The 20,189-nt window shown below is 39.1% G+C and overlaps 2 protein-coding genes across 5 annotated transcripts in view; one reads left to right on the top strand and one right to left on the bottom strand.

Annotated features, from left to right (window-relative positions):
- Positions 1-8,334, top strand: part of otofa (otoferlin a) — an 87,427-nt gene extending 79,093 nt beyond the window's left edge. The window contains exons 43-46 of the mRNA XM_046061150.1: positions 1,778-2,019; positions 2,108-2,286; positions 3,134-3,234; positions 8,112-8,334. Of these exons, the coding sequence (XP_045917106.1) occupies positions 1,778-2,019; positions 2,108-2,286; positions 3,134-3,234; positions 8,112-8,298 (709 nt within the window). The 3' untranslated portion in view covers positions 8,299-8,334. The remainder of the gene's footprint in view (positions 1-1,777; positions 2,020-2,107; positions 2,287-3,133; positions 3,235-8,111) is intronic.
- A 60-nt stretch (positions 8,335-8,394) lies between these two features.
- Positions 8,395-17,320, bottom strand: drc1 (dynein regulatory complex subunit 1 homolog (Chlamydomonas)). 4 transcript variants are annotated; one of them, XM_046060736.1, is made up of 17 exons: positions 17,119-17,320; positions 16,825-16,913; positions 16,592-16,700; positions 15,790-15,917; positions 15,432-15,615; positions 15,160-15,297; positions 14,497-14,583; positions 14,283-14,405; positions 11,679-11,806; positions 11,436-11,570; positions 10,915-11,347; positions 9,818-9,907; positions 9,646-9,729; positions 9,373-9,536; positions 9,042-9,194; positions 8,861-8,963; positions 8,395-8,535 (listed from the first exon to the last, which is right to left on the bottom strand). In XM_046060736.1, the coding sequence occupies exons 2-17, from the start codon at positions 16,884-16,886 to the stop codon at positions 8,509-8,511; spliced, it is 2,148 nt and encodes a 715-aa protein (XP_045916692.1). In that variant the 5' UTR covers positions 16,887-16,913; positions 17,119-17,320; the 3' UTR covers positions 8,395-8,508. The 4 variants fall into 4 exon arrangements, with proteins under 4 accessions (XP_045916692.1, XP_045916689.1, XP_045916688.1 ...); XM_046060733.1 differs by lacking the exon at positions 16,825-16,913 and having other exon boundaries at positions 9,042-9,188; XM_046060732.1 differs by lacking the exon at positions 16,825-16,913 and having other exon boundaries at positions 17,119-17,319.
- Between the last annotated feature and the right edge of the window lie 2,869 nt (positions 17,321-20,189).

Here is a 20,189-nt window from a genome sequence, read left to right as displayed (position 1 = left end):
TAGATTTGACTGGAACTTACTTTATATAAAGAATGTAATTGTAATGTATTTTGTAATTTTTAAAATTGTTTAAAAAATGTATTTAAATGTTTGGAGCCTCTTGCATGTAAATAAGAAAAAAATATGCATGGCAATGCGACAGAGCTCCAGTGTTTTTAATAGCATTGTCATGTTGCAGCCTGGTCCCAATACTGGACCTTCTTCGTGGCAAACATTTTGACTTGTTATAAGGTGCAACTAAATTAGCTTTCCAACCAATGAAATTGCCTTACACCGAACTCACAACAAATAATGTGGTGTTGTTCAGATGTGGATAAAAAATAAACAATGAACTAATATGATTACAAAATATAAGCAGTCCGAGAGCAATGCTGTAGTTTGCAGTCTAGTGGTGTAGTATTGGCAAGGAAGTTGCACCAAAACAAGGAATGCGTGCCTGAATTAATTTATCTTATGAACTATAATTAAAGTGATAGAAGACGTGGCAAATATTCACAAGATGGAGGCGTAATGTTACTATACCCATGGTAGAAAAAGCACTGGTGAAACTAATAACATTAATAGTGTCTCATTCTATTAAGTGTCCCAATAAGCTATGGCAGCACAGCAAGCACAATAATACCAGTTCCTTGGAACGGACACTGAAATATAATGCAGCCATTATTTATGTTTTTAATTGTACCTGTGCTTTTTTCTACAATGAAAAAGGTCAATAATGAGTTTGAAATTTTATTCCTTTTAAAAGTTCTTAATGTCAGTGTTTTGCGGAGCCTCTTCACTCCTGCATCTCTTAACCAAAAACACTTCTCCCTCAGCCGACGAGGGTATGTCACCTCAGGAGTGTACTGTAACAAACGGGGGGCCATCCTCAAACAACCCTAAATACTTGGAGGATGTTATATGCTAGAAATCAAGACCTATATTCAGTGCTGTACAGTTAGGTGGCTTGCACAATTGTCTGCATTTTCAGTGAAGACAGGTGGAAGGGGTTGTTTCAGATGGGTCCAGTGTTGTGATACAGTGATCACGTGTGATCATGCATGTTTTAGTGACATTGCGTCCGCAAGCTGAAACTTCCCAATACTTTCTCACCTTAATCCCAGCCTAAATTATGCCAGTGCATCTCAGTTACCAAAACATAGCATATTCCCTCACATTTTTTAGGATTTACTAAGACTTTCTATGCTGACATTCCCTTGTTGTCAGTGTTTTTTTTTTTTTTTTCATATTTTCAGTTGCGTTTTGAGAACTGAGACTGCAGCTTCCCTCCTGTTCCTCCTCACTTAGGAAGCCAGACTCACTCAACTGTTACTGAAAGAGCACAGGCTTTGACCTTGTGCTATCTGCGTCCAGACACTGAAAGATAGAAAGTTTATTTTAAGGAAAATTTCAGATAATATTAATTTATGGTATTTTTGGCGAGCTTTGTGTATGCATGGCTTTGAAAGTAGTGTGAAGCTCCAACATCAAATCAGATTTTTATGTATCATTCAACAACATCTGGTTTGTTTTTGGGGAGCCACATTATATGTTTTGATTTTGACCTATTAACCATCATCTCTCTTGTTAGCAAACTGGTACATTTAACATGTCCTATGCTCTTGTTTAAATCAACCAAATTAATATACAGTAATTAACAGACAATTGCGATGTCCTACATGTTAGCCCTTAGAAGTGCATGACTGACAAAATTAAACAATAAAATCTATGCACTCATCCCACCAAACAATGAGCCTAAAGGTCAACCTCACTCTGATCTCGGTGGCCTTTCCCACAGATGGCTGAAAGGACAGCAGGAGGACAAGCAGGACACAGATGTGCACTATCACTCCCTGACTGGTGAGGGCAACTTTAACTGGCGCTTTGTCTTCCCCTTCGATTACCTCATGGCTGAGGAGAAGATCGTCATCTCTAAGAAAGAGTCCATGTTCTCCTGGGATGAGACTGAATATAAGATCCCTCCTCGCCTCACGCTGCAGGTCTGGGACGCCGACCACTTCTCTGCTGATGACTTTCTGGGTGAGGACTGATGGGAACTTTTCATGTGATTTACCACAAAAAAAATTATGCCAAAATATCACCATCTTTATTGTCTGACTGCTCCCAGGTGCGATTGAGTTGGACCTAAACCGGTTCCCTCGTGGCGCCAAGACCGCCAAGCAGTGTTCCCTTGACATGATCCGAAATGAGCAGGAGCTGCCCACCATTTCCATCTTCAAACAAAAAAGGGTCAAGGGCTGGTGGCCGTTTGTAGCCCGAGATGAGAACGATGAGATGGAGCTCACGGTAAGTCAGTCACAAAATACTGAGCATGAGCAAAGTCACAACTGCAGTTTGGCACCACATAGTTAGAAAGCCACCTTCAACGTAGTAAAAGCTGAAATAAATTCAACAGTAAAGCAAACACTAACCCTAACATAAAAGCATGCAATACATGTAGGAAAAACTTATTACAAAGCAAATTCCAAAGGGTCCAAAGAAATTAATTTTGTCAGATTTCTCCAATTGTTGTTTGTCACGATCTTCTAACTTACACTACCCTCATTTCCATTATAGCAGTCTTCTATTTGCGGCACCATTTAAGACACTTGTAAAACACTGTTTATTACACAAATTGTATATATGTTTTGTATGTATATATGTAAATAACTGCATATATTTCTTGAGCTTATATTTTTATTTTCTTATTTGGCTTTATTTTTATTAGTGCAATTCTATTGCCTCTTTTATTATTTTTCTCTTTTCTAGTTCAATTATTTGAATATGAGTTTATACATTTTCTCTGTGTGTGTATCATGGGGTCCACAACTACTACTAAGTGATGGTACCTCTTCAGGGCTCTAAAAATCTTTCAAATAAAAAAAAAACTGGTAAACTGGTTTAAATGCTCCTAACTTATGTACACATTGACGCGTTAGCCTATAATGAGGAGTCACAGGTAGACAATACTTCAATGTGAGAGGTCAAAAATTATGGGAAACCACTGTATTCCTTTATACAGATAATATTAACATCCCATATGTTAAGATCAAAAGTCAGGTATCTGTATATAGATGCCTAGACTCAACGTGTCTAGCTGATTGATTAATATAAATGTTGTCGATGTGTTATTAAACATATTTTGTCATTGCAGGGTAAGGTAGAAGCTGAACTTCATCTGGTGACAGCAGAAGAGGCGGAGAAAAGTCCTGTTGGACTGGGACGAAATGAGCCAGATCCACTGGAGAAACCAAAGTAAGACATTGACATATTTATCCACAGTGTATGTAGAATCGAGCTTTCTCAGACACACTTGTTTCACAAATATAATTTCAGAATGGTTGTGTGAAGAAAGAAAAAAAGTGCAGACATGACCCTTAAATCTCCTCTTCAGGAAAATCATTCTCAGTGCAAAAAGCAGCAGATCAAATGTTGTGTTACAGATCACCACCAATCAGGCTTATATTATATAATATTTTGATTATATGATATGTGATTTGGTCTTGTTTGAACCTGTCACTGCTTTTTGCACTGTCAGAAGGCCTCTGTTACACTTTCACACACGTTTCTCCTCCTACCATCTCTTCAACTGTCTCCCTCTGTCTCTCCCCTCCCCTCTTTTCTGCGTGTGACTCCCCCTTTCTCCTTACCCTTTCTCCCCGTTTTTGCCCTCCATCTGCATTCCTTTCTTTTCTTCCCTCTCTACCTCCTTTTGCAAAGTCGCCCGGACACCAGTCTTATGTGGTTTCTGGGCCCTCTGAAGTCCATTCGTTACTTCATCTGGCACAACTACCGCTGGCTGATCCTCAAGGTCCTGGGCCTGATACTGCTGCTGCTCATGCTGGGCCTCTTCCTCTACTCAATCCCTGGCTACCTGGTCAAGAAGATACTGGGGGCCTGATGAGCTGGTAGCCTCCGCCCCCTCCTCGCTGTCTCTGCTTCTTTATTTAACCCCTTTGCTTCCTGGATTCTCCTGTCGTACCTGTAGCTCCTCCTCTCCTGTCCCGCCAAAACTCAGTTTCTTTGTAGTCTCTCCCTTTGCTCTCCTCTGTTGTCTCAGCTATAGAATAGTCTCTGTTGTGTATCCTTTGCTGTATTCTTGTCTCAACCTTTTGCGCAAGCCAATATCTTTTGCCATCTTAGAAGTGACCAACTGTTTGGTATGGAAACACAAAGGGTCGTTTATACACATTGGAGAGCCACCAAATGCCGAGTTCACGTCACATTGGATGGATGTAGATATGGGAAAGATTTCCATGCAACTTGCAAGCATTCGCATCTTTGGGCAAAACAAGATGTTTGTATATCAGTTGTGTGAGGATTAAAAATACTGTGTACTGAAAATATAACACAATACTCATAATAATATTATGTAATTATAAAATATAAGAACAAACATTGAACGACAGACTTTAGGTGACAGGCAGCCTTGTTTGTTTGATTTTTGTATGCCAGATCGGATTTATGGAAACACCCAGAAAGGTCTGAGTTTCCAAGTCATAATTACAACTTGGATGTTGACATGAACACTAATGTGACATAAACGCAGCATAAGGCGCCACCTCGAGAGGACATTTTATGTAATTCATTTCAGATGCACAGTCTAAATTTAGAATTGTGACTCTACAAAATATTGCAAAAGCAGTGTTTGTTCAGGATGTGACGGCAAGGGCCAGTGAGTGATGAGAGCAGAGCTGCCTACATTTTACATTTCAATTTTAGTTGCCATATTATCTCATATATGTACTTTTACATACATGTACATGATAAGTCAACATGCAAACAAATAATTAAGCGCTCCCATACAAAACACTTCACAAACACAAGGACACTGTGACATACTGTGAGTGGTGAAGCAAGTTTTATTTATTTATTTCAAATGCAGAGCTGTAGGTCTCATATGTAAATTGCTTTAATAATGTGCATTTTAGGGGAATAAATAATAAAAAATTAAGATGAATTTAAGTAAATATGTAATATGTTAAATATGTGGTCACTGAATACTGTTTTAATCACACAGGATTATGAATCAGTATTTTACATATCATATCCTGAATGTTATTTTTTTAACTATTAACTACTAATGGGAATACTGTGTGTGACATGATGGGTGACAGGTTAAGTTGAATTAAACAAAATACATTTAAATTGTTACTAAGATAAGATATCACTAAGCTCAATCCCCCCAGAGGTGCGATGTGCGCCTGGTTAAAGGCACCAAAATGGCCAGAAACAAACTGCCATGGAAAAACATCAGTGTTGCAGCTGTTGGTCAACCATCCATCCATCATATGTTTTTTATTGTTCATCTTTAACTTTGTGATGTGATCTATTAGTCCTCTCGAACATTATGTTGATAGAAATGTTGTGAGCATGTTGTAGTGAAAGATAATACTCATAAATGCAGCTTACTAACCGCTAATGCCAGCTTTCTCTCTCTCTCTCTCTCTCTCTCTCTCTCTTACTCGTCCCATGTTTCATCCCGTTTCTCTCTCCCCATCACTCACCCCTTCATTAACTCCCTCCTCCATCCAACTGCATGCCTTCTTCATCAAATTCGTTACTTCATCCCTCCCTCCAGTCGCCCAGACACTACCTTCCTGTGGTTCCTGAGCCCGCTGAAAGCCATCCGCTACCTGGTGTGCAACCGCTACAAGTGGCTGATCATCAAGATCGTGCTGGCCCTACTGCTGCTCATCATGCTGGGCCTCTTCCTCTACAGCATGCCGGGCTACCTTGTTAAGAAACTGCTGGGGGCCTGAGAAGCTGCTGGGCGGGGGGGGGGGGGGGCGGGGGGGGGGGGGGGGGGGGGGGGGGGGGGGGTCAGCCAGATACATGCGACGATGGATGGATGGGAGAATGAGGGGGACACAGAGGGCAGACGCTGGCTTGCAGGCGCAAACCAGAAGGAGAGCATGAGGTGTCTCCCTCAGTCTAACTCACAAGGGGGAGAAGCAGGGTGAGGAGAAGGTGCTGTGGAACTCCTCTCTTATCCATTCTGATCGTCACAAATAGCTCACCACCTTCCACCATCGCTCTGACAAGAGAGGCAGACCCACCCCTCAAAAAAGAAATGAGAAACACTAACTGTCTAATCATCTAACAAGTCTAATACTCCATCCTTGTACTGAACTAAAAAGCAATCACTTTCCCACAAAGTAACACCTTTTTCTTTTCAAGCAATGTTACATGACAGTGAATGTTTCTTAAACTGTTTATACAGCTTATTAAGCTAAAATCGGTTGTTGTGTGGTCAGACGATTGCATGGAAATTCATTTCAAGTGATGCTATAAGATATTTCATTACTGCTACAACAATTGCGGTTGATTTAGGTAAATATGGAAGAAAAGGAACAATATTTTTGGCAACACTTTGCTTATCCACCCCCCCCCCAAAGTATTTAGCATGTCTAAGCACTATATATACAATTAATAAATGAAAGCAGATATAATGACATTTTAAGTGTTTATTAATGTACAGTACTTGTCAGCTATTCTAACTTCTCCTGTGAAGACTGTGTTTTACTCTGTTTACACAGCCTCCACTTATGGGTGCCCACAAGAGGAGCTGTAGTTGAGAAATACATGAATAAACACTTAAATCTGCTTATAACTAAATTATCATTCATTCAGTGCTTATGTACTCCTCATAAATGCTGACTATGTGGGTTAAAGCAAAGTGTTACCATGTTATAAAAACTATTATAGCTCTTGCTGTCTTTGCACATTTCAAGAATAATAATGAAGAAACAAAAGATGTCTATTTTCCTAATGAAATTCAATGAGACATAGAACAAGTTGACTTCAGAATAACTTAAATAATGAATAAGCCTTCTACGGGGGTTTAGTTAAACTGCAACGCTAAATGTTTAATCCCTTGGGTCAAAGCTATCAAGTCAGACTTGAATCAAACTGTATTTGCAAGTAATTATTATGACAAACTGTTTTATCCCTTTTTTTATAATTAATATGTAGATGTAAAAGCGCAGCTCAGCCAATTCTCTCAGAATGCTTCGTTAGTATTCCCATATTTTGTGCAAGTGTGTAAATGCTCTTCAGTTCACGGTCCTGGGTCAGAATCCCTGCTGAAAAAAACCCTCACAGGAGACAAATAATTTGCAAATATCATTGGACTAAGTCTAATTGAAAAGTTACTGTTACTGTTTTCGACCAAAAAGGATTCTTTATGTCAATAAGCATGCATCATTGTGATAACTGACCACAGAGGTCATGTGTTGGCATGAATGTCTTTCCGGCTCGACACAAACCACATCAACAACCCTGTTATCTTGCACTTAGGTAGAGTAGTAAAAGAGGGTCGGGGTTGATCTCCTATAAGGCGGTTGTTTGCAGTGTCCGTTACTCCCCTTCAGATTTGCCTGTGCGTGACCTCATCTGTGTTGCAGTCTTTGTGACTATATGTTTCACCAATTACAGTTATTGTTTGCACTAAATCTGCCTGTTTTTACAATGAATTTGTGTTTGTATATCTGTGTAAATGTGTGCAATATTTATTTTCTGCCTGTTTTTGGCAATTTGAAATAAATTGAATTCTATGGACAACATGTTTGAGATCACTGAAGTGGCTATAATCAACATTTTGATATTCACAAGGGATCATGACTATTTGTATGTGAAAGGGGTCACTCAGAGTGATGAACCCACAGATGGTTACCACCTGAATCTGCAGTTCCCCTTTAGTTCTACCTACTGTAGCTTTAAAGCATTCTTTTCAGCTCATTGTTCATTTCACTCACATAGCATTGTTTTCTGTGTTAACTGAGCAAACAAGCTCTAAAAACCCCACTACACATTACCTGCTACCTCCCCAGCACCAAGTGGCAGACAAAGTTAGCGACTAGTGTGTGAATATAGTGCTAAAGAGCTCCATTTGGGCCTAACTAATTCATTGCATAAGGGATAGTCCCTGATGGTTCCTATAAAATTTTCCCAGAGAGGTGGGTGTGTGCTGCTCTTTATCAGTCTTTATCAGTGACCAAAACATTAGTTGTAGGTTTTGGTCACCACTACTTGTGTGAGAAAGATATCATTCAGTTATTTTACTTGAAGTGACCTTTGGTACTCTTTGCATGGAAACAATGGAAATTTTATCTCTGAATCTCTCTGTGCAGTCGTCCCAGTGGCAGCATGTCGTGGCTGCTTAGCCCGATAAGGACGGTGTGTATCCTGGCCTGGAGACACTACAAGCTGCACTGTGCGGTGCTGCTGGCTGCGGCGCTGGGCCTGCTCTTCCTGGCTCTGCTCTTCTTCTCTCTGCCCTCAGAGCTCAGCCACAAGCTCTTCAACACTGCTGGATAAAAACACTGTATGTCTCTGTACTTATTATGTATTACACGTTGTATCCCACAGAAACTGTTTTTTCTTTGAGGCTGTAAATAAAAACTGCAAACCTAGTCTATTTAATACAGACTTTATTGGGCTGTGAATATAAATCATTTTACAAATACTCTGATGATTCCACATACACACATATTGTCCCAGTTCTGATGATTCCAAGTTGAGTATGGGTTACTGCATCTCCATTTCTGTGCTGACCTATCAGAGAATCAAAGATGTCAGTGATGTAGAAATGCAGAAAATTTTCACATTAATCAACTATCAGAATACTTTCTTAATTTTCTGTCAATTTACCTAATTGATTAACCAATAAAGCTTTAGAATAAATTTGTAAAATTAAACATTTTAAAGGAACTCATCCTGGCAAAACCTTTTTTTCACCTGTTCTTAAGTCATAAACACAGGAGAGAAAACAATTTAGATCAGACTTACAAAATGGATTTACCAGAACTTTTTTTTCTCACTTGCCTCTCAGGGTAGTGACACATACAAAAAAAACTATAACAGAGACATGAACACATACCCTTGAGTTGAGGGACTGCTGCAGCAGCATCCTCAGCTCTGTGTTCTGCTGCTCCAGACTCTGAATCTCAGGAACGAGCTCACAGATCTCCATCAGGACCGCACTGGAAACACAGAAGAAAAAAATAACACTCATTTGAGTACAGATGGTGTTGGGTTGTGTGTGTATGGTTGTTACTCACTGGTACTTCTTTAGTGTGTTCTCCGCTGCGTCCCAAAGTTTCAGTCTGTCCTCAGAGATTATATTGCCCATACTCTCCCAGTAGGCTTCATCCTCTGAAGTATCCCGAGCTTCTGAATGGTGAAAACTGGGATTTTGGCGGGTTGAGCTGTTCCTTAGAAAGTACCAGGAACACACTGGCATCACATAGTCATATAGACAATTGTATCACATCATTTCATGTTCAAATCACACAGTCTAATTAACAAGCATACTACAGCCTTTGTTTCCATGGAGATACGTACATAATAAGTGGTTTAAATGATGGTTGTCTATTTCAGTAAATGCGTTACCTGGACCTCACAAGCTGCTCAAGGAAACTTTTTAGAGCAGGCACAACATGGATAGGATCAATGATGTCAGAGGTCAGATGACCTGTAGAGTTGGTCTCCACCTCCTCTGCCTTGCCGCTCGATTCACCCGACTCAACACAAACATCCTGCAGGCACACAAAACACTGGTAGAAGATGCAGAAATATTAACGGTCTAATTACATCATCTTGTTTTCCAAATGGAAATGGCATCCATCTACCCACTTCACTCCTCGCATCTCTTTCCCTCCTCACCTTAGTCTGCTCTCTCTGCTGATGTTTGTACTTAAATAAGAAATGGGCCAACTTGGGCACATCCTCCTCTTCAATCCCAAAAGTCTGCAAAAGGAAACAACATGTTTGGGTGTTGGGGATTCGCTGCATTCAGTCGAACAATGTGCTGATGCACTACGCTACATGAACTCACATTAAGGAGGGAGCCCAGTTTCACAACAGTCTGTTCTTCTTTCTCCAGGGGAGTCAGCAGTTTAAGGAGTTTATCGTCCATGAGGAAGCCCTGAGATAGGAAGTAGAAGATGCTTGTCACATAAATTCATAGTATTTTATTTTTGTGCCCTTGTGACTAATACTCATTAACTTCACACCCCAACATTAGCATTTTGACTAAGGAAAACTTTATTACACCGATTAAGCTAATTTATTCACCCTTACTTTGACATACATATACTGTATGTAACGCATTCACAAACACACACAAACAACTTCAGCTTGCCAGGAGAGCCTTTCAAGTAACCCACGACTCATCTGCAAGCTTCACAGCAGCAGGTTGGGGCACATTTAAAGGGCATCTAGAAAACTGCAGCTAACATTCAACCCCTAAATCAAAGGTAATTTTGTGTTATTATCCCTACACTGCAGCTCAACAATGAAACACTGTCCAGGGAAACACAAAGAGGGAACTTCATGCAAAGAGGACAAACTTCTGAAGATACCAACTAACTCTAATTAGTGTGGGTTAGACTGATTTTTCTAACTCAGACTGGTGGATGTTGTCCCCCACCTCTTCTATTGGAAGCACATCAGAAAAGGATATTTCAGTGACCAGTATGAACAGGAGGAAAGATTAAAACAAGCAGAACCAGCTTCAGTGTTTAATGGGCCCCTGACTATTGTTTTAAGACAGACTTGAACAATTGTGAACCTATCCTATCCTATATTCAAAATTTTAGAAAATATACTTTTTTATTTATTATTTTTATTATAGTTTCTTGCCGAGAGTTGGATGAGAAGAATGATGAAGCTGGAGCCAGAACACAGTTAGCTTAGCTTAGCATAAAGACTGGAAACAGGGGGAAACAGCTAGCTGGCTCTGCCCAAAGACAACAACATCTATTAAAACTATTTAACAGACAACAGAGTTGTATTAACCTTTTCATCAAAGTCTCAGGATATAAAGTGTATCTCCCTAAATGTCTTAACTATTTCATTAATATAATATATACACTAAGATGCATATGGTCTCCTTTTAGTGTATAAAACATGAATCTTGGACTTTTTTCTCACCGCCTCATCACACAGAAGCTCCATCACTTTCTTCATTGTCTCCATTGACAGCTTCTCCTCCTCCACCTCTGCACCGCTCTCACTCTGAACTGCTGTCCCCTCCTTGTACATTTCCATGTCCGTGCTCTCAGTGTCAGTCTCCAGCCTAGGGCCAACTGAGGCATCCATCATTCTCTCATTACTTTGTAAAGCCTGCTCGGTGTGAAACAACTGGGAGACACCCTGGCGGGCAGGTCTCCAGGCCTGTTTCTGAGGCTGGATGGGACCAGAGAGCTCCATGAAGGCCATAGAAGGTCGCTCCCAGGCTAAACCAAGGTGCTGCTTGCAGATCAATGAGTCAATGACCAAAGCCCTCTCCACTAGCTGCTTCATCTCTGCTTCTATCATTAGCCACATCTCCTCAAATTTTCTGACATCTGCGACGGCAAAGTGTCTGCATGAAGTGAAGGACGAGTTAAGATGTATAGGAAGTTAACCATACAGTATGTCAGTGGTACTTTAAGGTGATAATTATGACTCACTCTATCTTCTTCTGTATTCGTTCATATTGCTGGATGTTGCGTTTGTAGTCCTCTGACAAATATCGGCTCCTCTTTGTAAACTGTTTCTCCTCACTGGTATACGTAGTCATTAGGTTTTTCATCTCTGTCTGCAGACTGAAACAAAAAGTAAATTAATTAAATATAACTCTGTGTGTGTGTGTGTGTGTGTGTGTGTGAGAGAGAGAGACAGAGAGAGAGAGAAAGAGAGAAAATCTATACTACCTGATGATCCTGCTTTTCATATGGGCCAGGCTGAATTTCTGCACTGCTACCTCATCCTTTTGCTTTATTTGTTTTAGCTTCACGATCATGCTGGTGGCCTTCGTCTGTTGATGCTCTCTCTCCAGAACCTGCAGAGGCGAGACTGGGATTTAGGGCCTTCAACAATCCCCACCACCATCTACCAGTGGTGGAAAGTTACTACTGGTTAGTACATTTACTCAAGTATTGTACTTTAGTACAATTTTGACTCCAAATAAATCAATTTGATTTAATCACATTAAATCAAATACATTGAATTGTATTAAATTACAGTTTTTCTCAGTCGCTTTGGTGCATTTCTCAGATCAGAATTGAAATTCTCAACACTAATTGTTCAACCTCCACATCATCTCGTCACTTGTGCACATCATAAAAGCACTTTCTCATTGTTTTGAACAAATTGCAAATTACTTGACAAACTTTAATAATTATGTACAATTGTCTGCTGTTTCCGACATTATCATTTGCTTATGTCCTGCTGATCACAATGAATTATACCAGTCTCTGTTGAACAATCTTACCCCCCAAAACATCTAGGCATAAGTTCATTGCATTTGTCACTACATGCAAAATGGTTGAACACGTTATCAAAAATCAAAATTAAAATACTTTATTCATATCCTTTGCCTACAAGTATATAGCTAAACGAAATGTTGTTTCTTAAGGACCATAAACAAAGTAAGTATAGACAACAACAACATCACAATAGCAACACTCATACCAATACTCAATACCAGTAAACAGTAACAATACACAGTAAGCAGTAATATATATGTATATATATATATATATACATATACATAAAGCGAATGTTGTTTTCCCCTGAGAACGGGATAATTAATTTTCTCGTGATCACGAGATAACAAACCATAGCTGAATACAGGGGCTGGCAGGTACATTTCTTTAGGATAATTTCAAAGCAATTACCAGTGTCACTGGTTAGCTCAGTTGGTAGAGCACAGGGCTCAGTTCGATTCCTGTTCTTGTTGACTTTCTTTTTCTTCTTTTGTGTGCATTATCCTCTTCAGCAAATTTGTTATGAAGAAATTGAGGGGAATCCAATCACACATTTCCCGACGGCTATTTCAAAGGTTCCGAAAGTTGTCAGGAAATGTGTAATGTTACATGGATTCCCCTGAATGAGAAGGAATTTCCTCTGCCTGGGAATGATGGGGAAATGAAAAGTCCATAGGTTGATGGATGTGGACCAAGAACGCACATCGTCCAGCACGTGCTTTACAGTAATGTGAGCATGTGAAACAGTCTTTTCATAAGAACTTTGTTGAAGAGGATTATGAAAAATATAAAAAAGAAAAATTTTGTCTTCAGTGAGAATTGAGCACACAACCTTAAACCTATAAGTCCTATGCTCTACCAAGTGAGCTAACCAATGATACAACAAACCACACTATAATTACCATTATGGTTATCTCAAAATCACGAGAAAATGATGAGTAAAAAAAATATTTGATTAGGGCTTCCGTATATATATATATGAATGTGCATGTCCATTAGAATTTTTTTGTAAATGGGTCCTGAATTGATGAAGATATCTGTTGTGATGTGGAAGAGAATCTGTGATACAACAGGCAACAGTCCTGTCTCTTTCTTTTCTTCTTACAATGACATGCTCTGTCAACAAATTACAGTACGAACAGTAAAAGCATAGCTGTGATTCCTGTTCCCTCTCCTGCAATGTATAACTTTGTACTGCTGAAAGTGATATATACCAAAAAAAGTGCAGCCATGTGCATTTTCAATCATTGACATCAAAATCTTAGCCAAAGCATATGTACATCAGAAAATACTTACAGACTACACTGTTCTATTGACAAGATGGCTAAACATTTTGACTTGCTTGTTCATAAACAAGACACAAGGACTTGTCGTTCTGATGGCACTGACAAGTTCAATGACATAAAGATTTGCTTCTGAGAGACAGACTAAGGATTTTGAGCAAGTTATGGGCTTTTGCAGGTAACCAACTGTATTGTGCCGTTTATACTAGCTGTTTCGAGAAATGCACTTACTGTTTTGCAAATGTTAAGGATGATTCGAGAAATGTACCAAAGCAACTGAGAAAAACTGTAATTTAAGTTAATTTAATTTAAATGCATAAACTTGAATACATTTAATTGAATCAACTCAAAAATTAATGTTAATTAATTTAAATACATTTAATTTAATTAATTAATAAATAACCTTTAATGCATCACTAATGATAATCAAATAATCTACTATACATTATTCTAACATAGACCATTCTTCATAATAAGCACTTTTACTTTTGATACTTTAAGTATATTTGTATGCTAATACTTTTGTACTTTTACTTGTTACAGAGTATTTCTACACTACTTACTTACTTTTACTTACATTTAAGATTTGAGTACTTCTGCTATTTTACAGGTTTCTAAAGCTTTTCTTTATCATTCCAATTTAAATAAACATCAAAGGAAATTGCTGTGTTTATCAGGACCACACTTTAGATAAGATAGAGCTCATAGCACAAAAGCTTAATTCAAAAGATAAGCTTTCGAGGTGCATCTTCATATTTGTGCAAACCTGCCACTTTGCATTCTGTTCTAGCTGGATGACGCTGTACTTGTCGGTAGTCTCCAACATCAGATTGTGAATTATCGCTTCATACTCCTCCACTTTCTTCTTCCTCTGCATCAGCCTCTCCAGCTAGAAATAGATTAGATTTCATTAGATACAGAGTTGAGTCTGTGAGTATGACTCTGTGTGTGTGTTGGTTTTTTATTTAAGTTATCCTGACCTCTTTATTCCAGAGTTCCTTCATGTATTGTTCCCATTCGGTCTTGTCTCTTGTGAGTAAGACTTCACTTTCCTGCTGATAAACTCTCTACCAACAACACAAGTGTAACCATTAGTAAGAATGACAACAGTGGCATAAACAACACTAAAAGTCTACATCCATGCTAGTGACTCTGTAAGTCTGTAATTAGGAACAGCTCTGTTTTGGGCTAAATGCTAACTTTAGCATGTTAACATGCTCACAATGAAAGCGCTAACATGCTAATTTTCAGTAGGTATAGTGTTTTGCATGTTCACCATTTTAGTTCTGTGTTATAGCGTGCTAACATTTTCTGATTAGCACTAAACACAAGTACAGATGAGTCTGAGAGTTTTACAGGTATTCGGTCATAAACCAAAATGTTGGATATTAAACTTTCGAGGTGATGATGGCACTAGATAAAATGTCAGGGAATCACCAAAGTCATTAGCATTCACTCTGGGTTCCATGAATGTCTTTACAAAATTTTATGGCAATCCTTCTAATAGTTGTTCATAGATATTTCAGTGACAATTCATTCCCTGTTGCTCACTGATGCAAAAATCCCCACCCATCTGATTCTCCTTGCAGATTGACTCTGAATGAATTATTTCAAGCTGTGTCTTGACCCAGATCTTGTCCTACCTCAATATGGGCCAGTTCTTCCCTGTAGGCCTTTGTCAGGGTTTTGATCTGGTCCTCCATCCTCTCCATCATCAGGTCCAGCTCCTCTGCCTGCTTCCTCAAGTCCTTCACATAGCGATCATCTCCAACTTTCAGCTCCTGTTCAGACAACACATGGGAAGTCATAAAATGATAGAATGATAGATAGATAGATAGATAGATAGATAGATAGATAGATAGATAGACTGATTGATTGATTGATTGATTGATCGATTGACTGTTGATCGATTTACCTGTTGCAAGTCATTTATGAGTTTTTTCTTGTCTTCTATGAGAGCAGCACATAACTGCTGCTGGTTGTTCAGGGCCTCCTGCAGCTCCTGAGGGATCACCTTCTGCTTAGCTATCGACCACTGTCTGGTAATCTCCTCAAATTTTTCACGGCTGGATTTTGCATCATTCTCCAGCCGCTCCAATCTGAACCCAGATGGATAAACATTGTAGCAAAAAGGAGGGAAGATGGACAAAATGGTGTGGAGGATGTAGCAAATAAAACAGCCCTTGGTGGGTTTTATTTTGCATTTAATCTATGTAGTAGGGTTGTTGGTTTTAAACAAAGCATTAGTATAGGAGATAATAGTAGAAAATTACCTAAGTCTGCGAGCTTCCTCCAACTCTGTCCTTCGTATCGACTCTCTGGCGTCAGCTGCAGTTTGGATGTTGGTCACTAATGTCGGCAAATCTCTCTGAAGGCTGATTATCCTTTGAGGAGTGACCAGCTGATTGCGAGAGGACAGTTTTTATTCATGTTGTAGTACTGCTAATTAAGTTAGTTTTTACCTATGTGTGAGTACAAGTCAGGAAATTGCTGTCAAGTAAAATAGTAGCTCACTATAATCACAATAATATAACCAGTGGTTATTTTTGACTTACCATTACCTATTGCCCATTTTTGGGGTTTTGTCATAAACAATCCTATGTTTATTTCATGGTATTATTAAAGCATTGATAAGAAACGTCAAGTCCAGACTGATTTACAAACCGTAAAATGGTTTAAAATAGAAACAAACAATGTTATTATCAGGCAAACTGTTTTAAGGTCTGGGGAAAATATTAGTATAGTAACCACTCAACTGTTTATCATTTATGTTTTGGATGTTTGATTTATAGTGAGTTTAGGCTGTTGATGATATTGTTATTTATTGTGTTACATCGCTGGTAGTATGACCTCAAGGACCACAATAGAAAGTTTTCCTTGACATCTATGTAGCTGTGTGTGATTTTATATCGCCCCTCTTGTAATGTCAAATAAACTAAACTAAAATGAGATCAATAATTTCAGATAGAATTACCATTCATCTCTGGGGAACGTGAAATAATTCGTATTATACAATTAAGATGGTGACTTTTGATTAACGAAATTAAGATTTCGAAAATTAGAAACTTAGCAAACCTTTTCACCTTCCTCCACCTTCTCCTCTTGAGACTGGCTCTCCAAGGCCTCCTCCTCCTTGACTTCCACACTGGGGTCTTGCTCAGCCTCTTGTGTGGGGACCCTAAAGCTGATGATACACAGGGCAACTTTTTGAGCAATGTTGCTGGGCAGTCTTGCTAGTGGCAAGTCCGACTATGTTTTGAACATATAGCGGAGTGGTGGGTGAAAGGGATTACGGTAGTAATCATTACTCATTATCATTGACGGCAACGTTGCCCTTCACGATTGCTCTAACAGTTGCTCTGTGTATCATCAGCTTAAGGTGTTACAGTATGTTTAGCTGTTGAAAATTAAGCATGATAAAACTGAAGTGTATTAGGCTACTAACCCATAGATAATAATCATCGCTATTATAAGTAATATGTTTGTTGTTTTTATTATTAAAATAGCCTATCAAGTTGTCTATCCATGCAGCATGAAAAAGTATAAGCTTAGCTATTATTATCATACTAAGCACATTTTTCAGAGTTAGCTAGCCGAGTTACCTGCTCTTAACCTCCTGATTTTCAGACAACACACAGGGTTCAGACGCCTCTTCTGTATCTTTCTCAATGTCTTCCATATTTAGCATTAAGTTATGTTGTGTGAAAAGTTACTGATAGAAATTGTTAAATGCTGTTGTGATGAAGATATTAAAATGAAGCAGGTCTGGCCGCGGTCTGTTTAGGTAAACGTCGCTATGGCGACAGGGCCATCAGAGGGACTGTGCTGCTTTCAAGGGCACTCCGTAAGCTCGAAACATGCTTTTATAAATAACAATAAAGACCAACATACAGAAGGCTATATTTAGGTTTGGCTCTTTATGTCTGGTTGTAAGTGCTGCTTTTGTCATAAACTTTTTCTACTGTCAACCTTCTCATCACTTCTTCTTAAATGCAAATGTCTTATAGGCCTAATTCTAAACGTTTGAATGAAGAAAATAATAATTCTGTAGATGATCGAGATGCTGATTCACTAATACAGAGCAGGAACACAACATTGACAGGGCTTCAACCATGAGTATGAGGACTATTATAAACGTGTTTTATACAGCAAAAGCAATGTTAACACTGCAGGAGGATCAATGCAGAGAGGGTGAAACACAGATAATGTGGGATGGTTGATGAATCATACATGGCTTGTTGCTGCCATCGAGTGGCAGCATCCTGATTCCAAACCTGTATTTTTACGTTCAGTACTTGTTTGAGACTGTCTGCACAGAACCAATATTGTCAGTTTTTTCTTTTGTTTTCTTTTCTGTATTTTTTCTTTTCTTTTTTTGTCAGTTCAATGAGAAGGTAAATCAGTTGCATCCATCATTGCCTTGTGTAATAAACTGTGGCCAAAAAAACCCTCACAAATAACGTAGCTACCGTTTTCTGGAAAGGTTTGCTTTCAATTATTGACTGATAGGCTTCATGATGGGCACTAAGAAAATTAAGGCAAAGAAGTTACATCAACGCATAGACTTTTTACTAAGTGTTTCATATTAAATGCCAGGAGCAGCTACAAATGAGGTATGTCAGGGTAATTTTAAAAAAGTTTATGTGAGTTTCTAAAATCAGCATGATCTGTCAAAACAATGCAAAACATTTATTATTTCAAGGCGACCTTACAGTCTGCAAAAATCATGATAACATATCCCAAACACAGACAAACACTGACAGCGGTCAAAAGTCCAAACAAACAGATATATAATAGATGTGATATAATTGGTTTATACACACATCAGTATTAATGTGACTGCAATAAAAATTTCCCAATATTGATTGCAGTGTTTACAGTGGGGAAAACTATAACTAAACAGTGAATATTGCTACATGTAAGGGTTTATATTTTCCCAAAAATAAAATCAGGCACTCTTCCTTTCACGCCAAATAAAAAGTGAAAAAAGTTTGTTATTTACTGTTATATTCAGAAGCTGACTTTGGGTGGCGCTACTGTCTCGTGATGAAAATCCTATTCATGTTCCACGAACTGAGATGCTTGAAATGTTTCATTTTTGACATGATACATGTAAATACATGCAGATTAAATACATGCACACACACACACTCCTCACAAATGATAAATGTCTTCTCAAGCTGATGGCAAGATGGGCACTCTCTCGCTGTCCACACAAACGCATCCACACGTGGTTCAGATGTTCCTGCCCTAAGAAGTGCCCTCCACGCTTCCTGCCTGTTTGGCAGCTCTCATGCTCGCCCTCACCCCCCAGGGGCACCACGCCGCTCTTTTGGCCTCAAGTGGCCTCTGTTGCCACTGAGCCACAATGAATGTAAGTCAGCCAGCAATGGTTTCTGACATATGATCCAGCATCTGTGATGTCACCAACAGCTGACTTGTCATAAGACCTTTGTGAAAGGGGGGAAGCAAGGGATGAATGAGGAGAAGGCCTTATTTTCAACAGACCTTTAGCAGGAATGCTGAGTGCTTTTGCATGAAGCTGTTGAGATTACAAACTGAATGACTGCCATTAGAGAGTGATTCTATAATCTATCATAATACCATAAGCTCGGGATTGACAGACTTTGACCCCACTCGCAGGTGTATAATAAGCCCCATTCATTCTGAATATACTCTGTGAGAGAGGGTACGTGTGTGTGTGTCTGCTAATTCCTACCCCCAGGGGCATATGTTTACTCCTTGTTCAACAAAGCATCATATTCATTGCTCAGGGGTTGAGAGGTGCATAATCTAAGCCTGACCTTCAGCCAGTTAACTAACTGACAGCTTACAGTGTTGTTGGTGGTGGGGGGTTGCATAACAACTTAAGTCCTGACTAACAGTTTCTTAATATTGCCATAACGAAGGAGATATTTGCTACTTTCCAACATGGGATGCACTGCGCTGACTACAGAAGAGGGTACGGTGATTGTAGAGGACAGCAATTCAGAGGCATTTAGTCTAGAAGAGGATGTGACCTTGTCCAAGAACAAAACAGTCATTTAACAAGAATTACATTTAATAAATGAAAACCGAAGGCCAGATTCAGGCACAACATGAAGAGCATCCCCTACTCTTCTATCAAATATGAAATGTACTGACCTTGTGTCAAGGTAACTTTTACAAAGTATGTTTTTGCCATCTGCTGGAGTATCTATTGCAAACAAGCACACAGATGTTTTTCCCGCATTACCCTGTTACCTCTAATCCTTTAAACATTTAGAGAACACAGATGCAGATATGCAGAGAGAGGCTAAATCTTTTCATATGTTGGCCTGGATATTTGTTGTGGAAAATAAAATGATCTCAAGGTCGGTGCAGCGGAAGCCACTTGTCAATCTCTTACTTCTGAGGAGAGTTTGTGTCATCATTTGGGCACTCAACAATGCTCAGTTCTACTTCAGCCATGTCATGCTCCGACATTCTTGTCTGACTCCATCCTCAGCTTTAAAGTCAATTAACTAGATCATACATTACAAAAGCTGAGAGCTCAAGAGAGTTGAATGAATGGTTACACAATTTTAAGGTCTGGATGTCAAAAGGTCAGTTTCTTACTGTCCCTGAGTGTGCAGAGAGTTTTGTTTGTAAAAGGTTACACATAACCGATTATTTGGTATCACACACAGTGAAT

Source organism: Micropterus dolomieu, linkage group LG10 (genome assembly GCF_021292245.1).
Source record: "Micropterus dolomieu isolate WLL.071019.BEF.003 ecotype Adirondacks linkage group LG10, ASM2129224v1, whole genome shotgun sequence".
Lineage (NCBI taxonomy): Eukaryota > Metazoa > Chordata > Actinopteri > Centrarchiformes > Centrarchidae > Micropterus > Micropterus dolomieu.
Note: the sequence above shows the minus strand (reverse complement) of the source record. Positions and strands in the feature narration are given on the sequence as shown.